This window comes from Armigeres subalbatus, chromosome 1 (assembly GCF_024139115.2).
Source record: "Armigeres subalbatus isolate Guangzhou_Male chromosome 1, GZ_Asu_2, whole genome shotgun sequence".
In the NCBI taxonomy this organism is placed as follows: domain Eukaryota; kingdom Metazoa; phylum Arthropoda; class Insecta; order Diptera; family Culicidae; genus Armigeres; species Armigeres subalbatus.
The window spans coordinates 46,888,777-46,903,412 of NC_085139.1; the positions used below are offsets into that span (position 1 = coordinate 46,888,777).

Consider the following 14,636-nt stretch of genomic DNA (forward strand, 5'->3'; position numbering starts at 1 on the left):
AAAATTTGGTCATACAATAAAACAAATCCTCATTAGCACCTCTCTAAACATGTACTTTTTCTAGAATCTGCATGACGCCAATGAAACCCGATGTAAAACGAAATGTTTTAAAATCGTAGGATAGGACCAAAATGAAAAAGTGATACCTGTGCTAGTTGCTCCAGGTAGATGTCGAATGAAGATGATCACATGGAAATTACCAAGAGGATTAACGGGAATTACCTAAAGGATATACGTAAGCCTAGGAAAGAAATGTAAAAGAGCACAATGATCCGCAAGCAGATGGGTGCTGATTGATGGGCAGAGGTCTTGCATATGTTGTCGTTGGATAGTTTTCCCCAACTACATAGCAATAAATTACTTGTTTTTCAACAGTTACCCGGGAATCAGCTTGCTGAATAATATCGTATTAGGGTGCTGATGAAAATAATTAGTTGCCTAATAATAATAATGAGCCATTGAAATTTATCAAAAATGTTATCTCATACAGCGCTTAATCCGAACTTTACTTGAACAATGAAGCATTTCCACACGTCCAATGAAGTGTTCGCAACCCTTTATCCCATGAAGTACCCACCACCGGTGGCTAATCCGAAACACACATTCCGGTGTTTTCGAAACCTCTATGCACTAGTTTCAAGCATCATAATATTTTCTATCGCACGTCAATAAAGTGCAGTCGATTGTCCTGGTTTGTCCCGCGGGATTATCAAAGCCGGTTGGAATGCGTCCACTACTTTACCTGGCCTGGCGGAGAGTTATAAATAAAAAGCACTTTAGTATGAAGTATTTTGCTGCCCTACCCAAGAGGAACGGATTAGTGCACCCATCATCCAGTGAACGCGTGCGCAGGGCACGACTTTGATCTTCTTGATTGAAATATGTCGCCACAATAATTGGCTCCAGCCTCCGAAATGACAGCTCGATTCACGTCACATCGAACGGTGACAGTTGCCGTTCTCGAATGATTCTCGCCACCCGATGCAGAATTCGAGGTTCGAAACTCACGTGGATTGTGCCCGCGCCTGTGCGTGAACAACTCGCCCATCAGATTCGATTTACGTCATCACCTCTGCCGCCTGGAAGAGATCAATTAAGTCACGAACACGGTTGATGGAAAAGCGATGGAAATTGATTTCATTCGGCCCCATATATGCTTCTAATTGTTATTGCTTTCGCGTCATCGACTTCCTCTGTTGCTTTTATATTTAAGTTCGCGTCATCTGTCATTTTGTGTTCACATGTCTTTCTGTTTTTGTTTTTTATCATTTCAGATTCAGAACTTTCCTCCCTATCGCATGTTGGTAAGTGTCTGCTGCTTTGCGTGTTGCTCCTTAAATTCATCATTCCATTTGGTGTTGCATCTTCACGTTGTTTTTTTTCTTATCTAGCAATTAATCGGTAAATTTTTCAAGGTTACAAATTTTCATTATCAGAAGCTCAACATGAATTAACATTTTTTTTTTGCAAGGTGATAACTGTTTCCTCATCTTCGTAGCACCAGTTGGCATAAATATTCCATTTCTTCTAATCTGCATACGTGATTATTTGATAGAAACGACCCACCGTGCTTGAGTGGATTAGTTCTGTAGAGGCACGATTCGATCACGACGGGTTCTCGTGATTTGTGCTTAAACAAGCAGCGTTCCATCCGAAACTACATGGCAATTAAATAGGAGTTAACAGCTTTGTTTGACTGCGGCTAAAGTGGATATGGATTGACTTGAAGTTGGTTTTTGTGAAAAGAAAAGCAGTTCATTCCCGGTAAAATAGTATTGTACAAAGTATGGCTTCTTCTATTGATACGTCTATCCCTAGTAGACCTCGAATGCGTGCGAATACAAAAAGCGGAAAATTAGATGATGGGTAGTGACCAAAACAGGCACGGAAAAATATGTTTCTTTAAACAAACATTTTTCATTTTTTAATTTATCATTTACTTATTATGTCCTAACAATGGATTTTTTATTCTCACTAAAAGTTGTTCTGTTTATGTCAAGTCCATGAATATTCTTGTGAATAAGCTACTTCAGGAATTTCCTTGCGAAATTCTTTTTATTTCCATTTTTAGTTTTAAGCATTAATATAAGGGAAATTTATTAGATTTTTGGCAAATATATCTTTTAATAAAGTAAATATGCAATTCACGTGTCTATGTGTGGTTTGCCTCGGATGATAGCGAATCATTCTATAGCCATGATACACGATTGGCTCGTAAGGCTGTGAGCTTTTCCCATATGTATAGCTCTGGTGGTCATGCATGTCATCAACGCCACCCATGGCTTTTCTGACCGCCTGCCTACCGCAACGTTGATGGGACCAACATAGTCTATTCCTAAGTTAAATGGCCGCAGTCCCGGTGTGAGTCGTTGGGAGCACAATCGGAAACTTCAGATCAAACGGCAGCCTATCGGTATAGGCCGACCTACCCTCCAACCGGACTAATTCATTCTGGTCCAACAAAGGGTATTTTTTTATGGAGTGGACTGCTTCGCTCTATGGGAACCCACTTTTGGATGGCAAGTCACGATTTTTCATCAACGTTTTCAGCTCGTCGCCAAATACGTCCTGTTGAGCAATTTTCCACAAGATACATTCCGCACGACGATGTTCCTCCTGAGTAAGTGGAACCACTTTTGCTGATATGGGTTGCTTCACAATTTTTAAAAGTTTAGATGTTTCAGGAATTGGTACAGCTTCAATTGGTAGATCCATTTTCTTACGACGACAATTCGATATAAAACGGCATACGCACGCCACTGATCTTACCATCACGAACCAGAGACTGATGTAACTATGGTGGACAATCGAATCCGGAAGGGTAACATCGTGGAATAGGTAATTAGGTCGAAGTTCTTCTTCTACATATACCTAGTACTGTTTTTTTTTCGATTTGGGCCATTCGTGCTCTTGGAGGTATAGACAATCTGATCCATTTACCCACTGCTTGTTAGAGGACCATTGCCCCATTTGGTCAACACGTCCGCGATATGTTTCTTGCTAGGATCTCAGCGCCAAAGGTTGTAGCGTGTCGCCTATTTGGAAGGCCACAAACTGCTTATATTTCCGGTGGTTGGATCCTATCCATGAGAGCACTGTCAAAGAGTCGGACTACAGGAAAACCTTCTTGATCGGTATGTTATGGTTTAAAAATATCGATTGCAGTTATCTCGCACCCAGTACAGCAGCTATTAGCTCAAGACGTGGCACGGACAGGTACTGTAAAGGAGCAACTTTCGATTTTGCAGATACGAGAGAGCACTGCACTTGATTGTTGATTATAATCCTGAATTAAACCACACATACATACGCGTTTTCACTCGCGTCCGTGAATATGTGGAGTTAGATAGATTAACGATTTTGTGGCGTAGCAGAAGAAAAATAGCAACGTGGAATTTTCAGTGCTTCAACTTCCGGCAAAGCTTGGATCCATCTGTACCACTTGACTGCCACCTCGTCGCTTATATTTTGATCTCAACCGTAACCTTCACGCCAGCAGTCTTGAATAAATTACTTCCCATGGATAGTTAAAGGTGGTAGATGTCCATGAGGGTAAAAAAAAGTACTGACTTGTCGTTTCTTTGGGCTTCCAATGATGAACGGTTCTAATTCACGGCGTAGCTTGGCCGAGAAGCAGAAGACATCATCCCAAGGACCCATTCAACACTCGTCGATTTATTTGTGCTGAAGTGTAAAATAACGTTGGGTCGAGATTCCCCCAGTTGCACGTGTGAACCAGCCAAAAAAATTCACCCGATGATCGCTCAAAATCGGGCTAACGTTGGGTCAATCTTGAAAAACAGCACTTTTTGATTTTTTGTTTAAGATTTTAAAAATACTTGAAAGCGTATAAAAATTGGATTTTTTGGGAAAGTTGACCTTAAGTAAACCCAGGTAACCATTAGCACTATATTACGCCTTTTTGGCTATATAAGGCTATTACAGAGCCAGTATGAAGTTTGTTCGTTCTGAGATAGCGTTATAGTCGCACGTCTTCTTCTTCTTATTGGCATTACATCCCCAGACTGTGACAGAGCCGCCTCGCAGCTTAGTGTTCATCAAGCACTTCCACAGTTATTAACTGCGAGGTTTCTAAGCCAGGTTACCATTTTTGCATTCGTATATCATGAGTAAGCATATGCGGTATTTCGAAAAATTTCGTTTTAGGTGGTTCGAAACGAAATTCCGCGGAATTTCGCGGAATTTGAGCATAGCGAAATCTGATTTCTTGATTTCGTTTCGTTTCGTAAAATTACCAAAATTTCGCTAGAAAAATCTAGCTTCTAACGAAATTTAACGGAATTCCGCGGAATTTCGAAACAAATTTAAGCGTAACCCATACTTTGCATTATCAAAAATTTTGGCTGCGCCGCTGAACAAAACAATAAAGCTGTTTTCGAATCTTTATGTTATACACGTTTTTTGTTGACGCTTACTATATAATGTCGACAAATACGTATTTATTTTTCTTTTATGAAACGTCTCCAATGTTTTGTTAGAAATATCTCACAGAAAACGGAAGAACACGAACTTCATTCACAATAAATATTTAGTCCTTTACCAAGATGGCTTGACATAAATTACCTTTCAAACTAGCCAAAGATTCCTTTCCTGTGACGCTCACGGAGATGCAGAGAATTCCTCGGACTTTTATAACAATGAGTATCAAACTTATTTTCCTCTCCCAATGCTAAATTGACTGTACAGACGTGACCGGCATCGTTATTGGTCATGAATTGGAAACTCCAAAGCAAGTACAATGTGATTTTTTTATTTATCCCAAGAAGATTATTCAATTAATATACTACGATGTGTACAGCTTGAATTCATCAAGCTAAGTTATTCTTTGACTATTTGCACAATATATAAGGAGCATTGCAGCTCAGTTCGTCGAACTGATCTATGGGTCTATGAACTAATACTATGGGTCTCCGAGCCTCCTATGAAAAGTTTGAATTCAGAAGGAAATGATAGCCTAGTGACAATATGAATCACATAATCTTAATAATTCAAAAGTGAAATAAGGCTTTCAACAGAATTTGAATCCGAATACGAAAAATCCCACAATTTCTATATTTTAATATACTTACTGATATAAAACCGAACCGATATAAAATTGATCAGATTCGGTAGCACACACTCCACGATAAATTCGTTTGAGAGTGGCACAAATGCTGGGGTATTGCTTTATCGCCAACAGTTTATAAACGGGAACGCGGCGTCTGCTTCTTCTGTTATTATAACTCTATTGATCGCAAGATAGTTATTTGACTTCGAAAATAGGAAATCAAAATTACATACGTAATGTAAAACCAATACGATAAAAATTCCGCGGAAAAAAAAAAATTTCGTTTCGTTTCGTAAAATTTCGAATTAAATGCACCTTAATTTCGTATCGTTTCGAAGTCTCGAAAGCAAATCTATGTTTCGTTTCGTTCCGTTTCGAATCAACATAGACATTTTAAATTTCGTTTCGTTTCGTTTCGTTTGAAAAAAGTGTGTTATCGCATACCCTTAATCATGAGGCTAACACGATGATACTTTTATGCCCATAATTTCCAATCCGAAAATAGCCTAGACCGGCACCGGGAATCGAACCCAGCCACCCTTAGCATGGTCTTGCTTTGTAACCGTGCATCTTACCGCACGGCTAAGAAGGGCCCCACGTACGGCTTATTTAAATGCTTACGGTTACCTAGGAAATATAGAATTGAGCGAATAAAAAAATTTGACAGGAAAGGTCAATCTTCAAACATAGTGCATCAATCAAGATGCATTTGCCCGGGGTGATGCAATAGCGAATGTGATTCCTTATTTAAAATTAGACAATGGTAAATATGATCCCTCCTTTAAAAGTAGGCGCTTGCTCCGATTGCAACAGAAATTCGAGATCGAAAGTGGGGCTGGGTCGGCCACACACTACGTAGGGGCGGCAACGAAATCTGTTAACAAGCATTAAACTGGAACCGCAGCAGAGATAGACCTAGAGGCTCATGGCGGCGAAGCCTCAATAAAGAAATAAAAGAAGACAACCGAAATCTAAACTGGCAACAGGTTGAAGCGATAGCTCAGGCTGGAGATCTTTCAAGCCGGTCCTTTGCACCGCCGGAGGTGTACAGGATCCATAATTAAGTAAGTAAGCAAGCTTGCCCGGATTAAGACAATGATGGATGTGAATCTTCTTAAAAGTAAGCGTGTTCAATGGTGCATGAGATCCCGTCCTTGAAAGTAGGCTTTTGTTCGGAATAAGGCAATGGTGGGTGTGATCTCTTCTTTTAAATTAGGCGCTTGCCCGGATTAAGACAATGGTTGATTTTGTCCCTCCTTTAAAATTGAACGTTTGCCAAAATCAGGAAAAGATCAATGTAATTCCTTTCTTGGAAGTTTTGCCTAGAATACGGCAGCAATGGATATGATTCGTCTTTCGTTTTCGTTCGTTTCGTTTGTTCGTCCTTCCGAATAATGTCTACCATCAACCTAAATTTATCAGAAGATATATTCGATCTACTGTATCCATCTGTAAAAAATACATGTCACTTTCACAGTTCCAAATTATGCCAAATGATCAACTTGTTTGTTTGCAGTTCAAAATCATGCCAAATGTCCGTTATGCCAAAAGACCGTTATGCCAAATAACAATGACCCTTCACAGTAAGTAAGATTTTAAGAACTGCTCGCGTAACCAACGTCTGTCGACTTGTTTCAAATGTATTTTCTTGGCCGAATCAGAAAATACATTCTGACCATATGCTATTGTAAGTACCACAAAGAATAAGTGCCATATTAAAAACAGTCTGATATACCGTTCGGTTACGAGTGTAAATCTCCAAATATTAAATCAGGGATTTCTTGAATAGCCTTGAACGTAGGATATCTGTTCCTATATCAATAACAATAAGGCAATGCGCATATGAAATGCATTTATTTCTCACCCAATAATCAAGAAACATGAGAATAATTATGCTCGGCTCACGTCATTTTTAATTGAAAACAATTTGGTAACTTCAAAAATGAAATTATTATCACATTATATAAGAATTTAGCTAAAAAACATCATCACTGCCAGGCACCTATTTCAATAACATTCAAAAACAGTTAATCCTATGCCTGTACCTATATCAATAATACTGTTTTCAACATCAAATACGCTCACTATTACTTGTGTGTATACGTAACGATATTATTGCAGTGATGCCGAATTCTTCAATGTTTTGTATTTGAGTTGAAATATAATTTTAAAAAAAGCAGTTTTTGTTGTAGTTTTCCAACTTATCAGTTTAATGTTATGTTTGTCATAGCTTATTTCTTCGATATACCTTGATTTACAAACATAAGAGTTGAATTTCACAATGAACGTTCATTCAAGCATTTTTGAAATAAAAATCAAGGTCGGCAACCCTTGCAGATGCTGCAAGCCATGTAAATAGTTTGGAATACGGACAAGGATAATTTAGACGTTGTTCGAAATAAACCTATATCAAATTATTGGAAATCGCGTTGGTTTTTCAAATATGATTAAATGTGTGTGTGTATGTGTGTATCTTCAATCTAACCCCCACTGTCCGGCAGTGGTATTATGGAAGAAAGCTGTCTTTAATAAAGTCAGCTTTAGCCCGAGAGTTAGAAGGTGTTAGCTCTACTGCAGCTCCAGTGACCCATTTCAGACTGCCTGGTAGCTAACTTCCAGTCCGAGGTCACTTTCACTTGCAATAAGCCCCGCCTGTTTATGCTACCATTATCAATTGAATAATGGATCCATAAACAAACTTCCGGATTTTTAAATCCAGCGCATATTTAGTTTTGGAATTATATAAAAACATATTGAAACAATCTCACCAAGTTGATCCAATTCCGTATAAATGAACTGAGGAAGACTACAACTAGTGTCCACTAAAATACCACTACTCTTCCCACGCTATTCCGAGCAATTCCTCATTGATCCATATTTTCCTGGTATTATCACACATTGATACATGTTTTCACCAAATACATCCCCGTATTTAAACTACATAAACGATTTCGCACGCTCAAATAAGAATACACTTGAGTAAAAGTCACCAAACTCGTAAATCTCAAACTTCAGATAACTTTAACTTTTTTCTTCTAATACATATGCAAAATATATACATCAGCCGAATCTATTTCTTGCGGAAACGAACAAAAACCGTGACAGCAAATTTAAAAGCAACCGTCCGCGCGAATGGCTTGCTGCGATCTCCTTTTCAAATATGATTAAATGTATAGTGATAATGTGATGTGCTCTATGTTTTGTGAAGTGAATTTTGAAAGGATACATTAGTTTTAGCTTGAAATTGAGTGGAAAACAACGGTGTGAAATGAGATGAATCTGCTAGTAGCAATCGAGCAGTGCACCAAACCAACAGCTCAGAGGTAGGAAAATGAAAAAAAATGTGTATTATAATTTTGTTTTTAATAATTTAAGCCTTGTGAACTAAAACATTACTCAAACGGAATTTTAAATAATATTCCAAACATTGGAGAAGGTGATTTATTCATTATTGTGTACATACGATGTGAGAAATTGTAATCAAATTGATTTTTTATTTGGTTTATCGACGGTTGGGATTAATATACGGGCTGTTATTAATATGGGAACAGATACCCTATGATGAGAACACATTCTATTCAAAGTACAACAAATAGCGTGTTCAGTATTAAAAGCAAGCCGATAGACCTTTGATAACGCGTGTAGATCTTAAGTTGCCCGCCAGAGTAAACGCGACGAGCGATGCGACGCGACGCGGCTCACGTAAAAAAATAACAATTATTATCAACAGGCTGTCAAATTGCACTGTCGCGTCGCGTCGCATCGCACGACGCGTTTACTCTGGCTTCACCCTAAGGCCTTTTTTCAAGGATTTCTTGTACAACCGTGGACAAAAGCTATACAAATTGACAGAGGATGAAAGGTATATGAGTTTCCTCTTCCAAAACTCAGTCGAGAAATTTAAATAAGCACGGCTTCCAGAGGTACTTTTTTGAATTTGCGAAACATATTTGATTTACACAACTGTACAATAAAATAGTTTCACCATTTATGCATGGTACCCCCATGGGTAGGACTTTTTCTTTTTCTTCGGTTACTAAACTTATGCGACTTGTTTCATGCGGTTTTGTTGACTTATATGATTATTTTAATTTATAAAATTTCGGATCAAAAGTCTGTGTTTATCCAGTTCAAAACCGAAGAAGCAATGTTGTTTTCTCTGGAAAATAATTGCAGGCAGCTTCCCTTCCATTACACTAATGGCAGGAAGGTTATGGTGCACATGCCGTGGCGGGAGCAAATACTCGCTACGTACGGGTATATGACTTGCCACCGGAGGTGACAGATCACGAGCTTTCATCTGTGATGTCGAAGTTCGGAAATGTGACATGAACTGTGCGTGAGCGATTTCCAGCCGAGTTCCAGCGTGACATGTTCACTGGTGTACGCGGGCTCTACATGAATATCGAGCAGGATATCCCTGAGGTGGTTTTCTTCAAACACCGAAAAGGTAGAATTAATTATGACGGTATGAAGGCAAAGTGGTTCGCTTGCAAATCAGACAAGCATTTGAAAAAAGTGTGTCCGGTGGTGCAAGAGCGACGGAGTGGAAATACAAATCAGCAGAAGCTCGGTGGCGTTGTTCTGGAACAAACAAAAGAAGCCGCAACAGCAACCGGTATGCTTGATGATGGACCCAGTTGTGCTACACAGCACAGCGAGAAATCTAAACAGAAAGCAAAAAAAACTAGGAAGAAGCGGCAACAATCACTGGATTTTGATACAGCAAATAATGCAGCTAACTCCTGTAAAAACGATACGGACGGTATTGTCATCACACTACCAGCAGTCTCACCTAAAGAGAAGAGAAGATTTAGAGTTCCAACCTATGAATGGATAACCGACGAGAACGACCGTAAACTGACAATAGAGGAGGACAGAATTAGAATAACATCTGCCTATAATATTGCTGTTGATGATATTGATATTTATCATGATTAGATTTTGTTTTAATAGTAATTAAATGTAATCTTGTTAAATTATTAACACTTGATATTGGCCCTGTAAAGTGTTATACACGACTGGTCCTACCAAATAAACGAACTGAATAAAAAAAAGTAAGGGAAAGTAGGGTAAAAGTGGGAAAATAATTATAAATGGGAAAAAAATTGTTCACCTTCAAATAATGTTTATGTTTATTTTAGAACCCCATGAAGAAGGTTAAATAAATTAACCGAAACGTCGGATCTAGGAGCAACAAAGTATTTGCTACTTATTAGGACTGCTATCGCCGAAAAAATCAATCTTAATCTGATCAAAACTTTAGGATTACCTTGACAGCATTTGACCTGAAGTTTTCGGAAAATGTTCTTCACACTGAAGAACAAATTTCACTGAAATATTGGCAATCCCACTTAATTTCGTTAATCGTGGTCAAATCAATTTTGTTCAATGCCGAGCTAACAAACGTCATTCCTGGCGACATTTTTTTTAATGTTTCGCGGTGTTTTATACTTACACAGTTTTTATTTCGCCAACATTTCTTTAAAAGAAAGCATGTTCGATAATATTGCGACTCAGCAAAGTTGGAATAATAAAATGGCAGTTGTTCGTGGCTTCTGTTTTTATTGGGGTGCCCTTGAAAACGCAAGTGCAAGTGCAAGAGCAGAGGCTGTCCGTCGATTTGACGTCGATTTGAAATTCGGTACAATTGTTACACTGCCAAAAATATCTATATAAGATATATGTGTCGCCGTTATAAATTTTTGCAATAGGTCCACCCTAATATAATCGATATAGAACCACACATAAATTAAATATTTGCTAATTCGGGACCACATATAAAGTTTATTTGGATGTATATATTTTATTAGTAGTTCGTATGGAGAATGGTTAAGTGTGTGCTGATATACATCATACGTTAAATCTATAGATTTTTGACAATAAATATGTTTGGTTTTTCAGTAGAGCGTGCATTCAGTTTTGGATTGCGGGAGGCTTGTCCTCAATTAGCTTGCTGCGCACTAACCATTTGTAGGGAACGTTTGTGGTACATTTCTGAGAGAATAATGATTGCCGAGGTGTTGCCCATCTGCTTGCAATTAACACAATTCATCACCTTCGGTACATACAGCCGAACAGGTAGACGAAGTTTGCCAATCACTACGTAGTCAGACAGTGCGGACCCGGAAAAGGTGACGCAGAAAGAGTCAGACGGGGAATAACGCCGCTTCTCTCCCTCCTGCGACACCGAATACATTTGTTTGCAATCCAGTATCGCAACAGGAGGCAAAGAAACGTTTTTGAAACGACAGAAATCTTGTTTCAAATCGTCGCATGTCATACTTCTCTCCGTCACCTCCCCCGCGATCTCACACACTGCTGACGGTAAATACAATTTATATTCGAGAGTGAAAAGCTCACAGGTGGCAATCTCGTTGGCCTATTTGCGATCACTGACCGTGACGCGAAGCTTACTGGACCCAACCAGGTCAATGGTCGTGACAGACGAGAATCGCTTTTCCAGATCTTTGCTGATCTGACTTATATTCAACCGCTTGCCTTTGGGTCGGAAGAAAACAACATATGGCCCACCAGAGTCGGAAGGGTAGGCCTTAAGGCGGGGGGTCGTAGAGGACAGGTTGGTGTTGTTAGTGTCTATTTTATTTTGGCGCAGAGCATCAGAAGCCAACATGGCATTATTTGACGAGGAATACGATGTACCCTTGCCATTATCGCCTTTGCGCATTGCAGATTTTAAATGTCTCATAGCTGCGAGACACACACAATTAAACACTTGTCACAGCGGAAAAAATAACACAAAACTAATTAACAAACACACAGGGAAAACAGATTATCAAAAACAGATGTGGTTCAAATGATCAAAAGAGGGGAAGAAAGGGGTTATAACGAGAGAGAGAGATCAACAATATGGGTCCGCGACGTTAGGCATAAGTACGTTAGGCATAAGGACGTTAGGCATAAGTACGTTAGGTATAATGGACGTTTGGCATAACGGACGATAGGCATAATGTACGTTAGGCATAATGGACGTTTGGCATAATTCTGCCTTCTTTATGTCATAGGCTATTCTTTAGGTCATTTTATGCCTAACGTCCATTATGCCAAACGTACATTATGCCTAACGTCCGTTATGCCTAACGTCCATTATGCCTAACGTACTTATGCCTAACGTCTTTATGCCTAACGTACTTATGCCTAACGGGGTATACCCCAACAATATATATAGCTTACCCTTCAGACTACTATGTCACCGGCTGGGACTTGTAGTAGCACACACCGAACGGACGGCCTCTCGCTCGTGCCGTGATCGAAGCTACTGCTGCGGGTGTCGGGACGGCAGCGCCTGTGTTGGTGGCGACGCACGATCAGTGATGATGGTGGTGGGACTGTCGGCTTTGGGCGATGATGTCTTCGCCTGCGTAACGATGGACGCCGATGAATTTTGCAAAAAATAAGTTTGTTCTTGCGAAAAGCTATAAAAACTTTTCAAATGATTGCTTCAAATAAGCACACTTTCACTACTTCAGTTTCTATAAAAAAAAACTGGCTTTAAGGAAAAAAACCGGAAGAAGAATCGACCGTACGCGGACTATGCACTGTCTCGCACGCTTGCTCCACGTGGAATGATTTTGAATTGATGTAATTTTTCATTTTCATTTATTTTCATTTTTCATTTATTTATTAATTCAACGGACATCTTATAGTCTAATTGAATTTACTTAAATTTATAAAGCATTTCATATTATAATACGGTTTGTAACATTGGACGTAAAATAACTTCTAGCACATGACATAAAATCACAATCAAAATATTTCGTAATAGTATTCAGCACACAACAATAACAAAAGAAAATAATACAAATTTAAACTGTAAAGCATGGCAACGTATAATATTTGATTACAAAACTAACATATATCTGGTTTCCATGTGCACAGGTTTTGTCGGAACTCTCGAAATTTAACATTTTTTGGCCATGTAGTCGGCGTTAGAGCAGCAAATTTCCATTTTGTGTCCAGAACAATTTTGAAAGAGATATAGTCCAGCGTGTTACTGTCCACCCATCGCGGAACAAGTTTTCTAACATTGACACATTCTTTGTCACAAGCACCCAAACATCGTGTAACCATCTCCTGCACGTCTTTTTCCGAAACACTGCCATCAATATTCGTAAGTACCATTGCGAAACTCTCTTCCATGTTCGTAGAAGTGAATGATCGACTCGAAGCATCAGGTGGAACGAATGACTCTATGCGGCCGGTTGATGCATATGGTGCATTAGAAAATTTCGGTGATGTTTTAGGAGTTGAATGTTGCATGGCACTATTCGCAGAACATTTTACATTCGGAGCAAGTAGAGACATAATTGTTTCAACTTTTGCCTTCAGTTCTTCGACGTCACGATGTAATGCACATTTGGGCTCCAGCGCGCTTTGAACGATTGATTCTCTTTTCGTTTTCCTCCACTGCACGAACTCATCCAAACACACATCACACATCCAGCAACTGTTTTTGTTGGGCGGCGATACTGCAGCGAGTTGTTGATGGTTTAGTCCGACACAAGAAGCGTGATACAATCCGGCACACAATGCATTGCAGAATATAGATGGCTGATCTTTTGTGACGGGAAGAAGACACTTTTTGCAATCCATAGCGTTACTATTACTTTGATTTTAGGCAGGAATCAGCGGTTAAATCGGGCTAATGGTAGAATATTGTTTTCTAATTAAAGATAGATGTACATTCACAACAGCCTAGCAAGTTTTGCAATACCAAATACACAGTGAATTAAATGAATTGACGGAGCAAAATTACAACCGTACGCACACCTCTTCGATCAACAACAGTTCAACATTGATGTAATGCGTAATTGATGAGAATTTGTGTTTGTTTTTTTTACTTTAGAATTTGTTCATTTTACTTCGGCGAATTCAGCATGGGATTAGTGACTTTACGGCACGGGAGATCGTGAAGGAAGATTGTGGTTTGTGGACACGAAAAAACTCACATGATTAACAACCGCATCCGGGAGTTACGAGAGTTGAGCGATGTAAACAAAATCTTGAACTTCCTCAAGCGTTAAAATCCGGTAATCCTGTTCACCGACGAGAGTCAACATCGTCGTTCGTGTCCTGGTAAAAGACATGGCCGACCATCATAAAAACCCAATGTTTATTCCAGAAGGCGATAAAGTAAACACGGAAGACGAGATAGGGATTTTAAGTACCTATTTAACAATGTTCTTATGTGGATCAAAGAGCAGAACAGCCTGAAGCCAAATTTTCTATTGCAAAAAATATGGAGCTCCAGGTCACATTTCGATCTGCACTCAGAAGTGGTTGCAGGAGCATCTGACGTTCTGAGCGAAGGATCCACCCAGTCGCCTGTAATGCCAGTTCCTAAGCCATCCGAGCACAGCAACCTTCAGACAAACATTAATCCATACTTGGAGAGAAGCGTATGGTGGGAGCCGTAATTGCTACAAATGGAGACTGTATCGATGATTACCATCATAGTTTTAGACAATCAGAAAAAATAAAATAAAATGAAACCGATTTGTTTTTCGAATTTTGACAATGCGCAATGGTGCAAACTTTATCATGCAAC

The 14,636-nt window shown here is 39.2% G+C and overlaps 2 protein-coding genes across 8 annotated transcripts in view; one reads left to right on the forward strand and one right to left on the reverse strand.

Annotated features, from left to right (window-relative positions):
• The window catches only part of LOC134225142 (serum factor response D-like), a 692,637-nt gene that overhangs the window by 465,829 nt on the left and 212,172 nt on the right, over nucleotides 1–14,636 (forward strand). For 5 of the 7 annotated variants that reach the window (XM_062704985.1, XM_062704993.1, XM_062705007.1 and 2 more), the window contains one exon: nucleotides 1,275–1,304. The exons of the other annotated variants lie outside the window; for them this stretch is intronic. In XM_062704985.1, the coding sequence (XP_062560969.1) occupies nucleotides 1,275–1,304 (30 nt within the window). The remainder of the gene's footprint in view (nucleotides 1–1,274; nucleotides 1,305–14,636) is intronic. 7 annotated transcript variants of the gene reach the window in all.
• Nucleotides 12,818–13,681, reverse strand: LOC134208344 (uncharacterized). Its single transcript, XM_062684340.1, has 2 exons — nucleotides 13,617–13,681; nucleotides 12,818–13,460 (listed from the first exon to the last, which is right to left on the reverse strand). The coding sequence occupies exons 1-2, from the start codon at nucleotides 13,679–13,681 to the stop codon at nucleotides 12,938–12,940; spliced, it is 588 nt and encodes a 195-aa protein (XP_062540324.1). The 3' UTR covers nucleotides 12,818–12,937.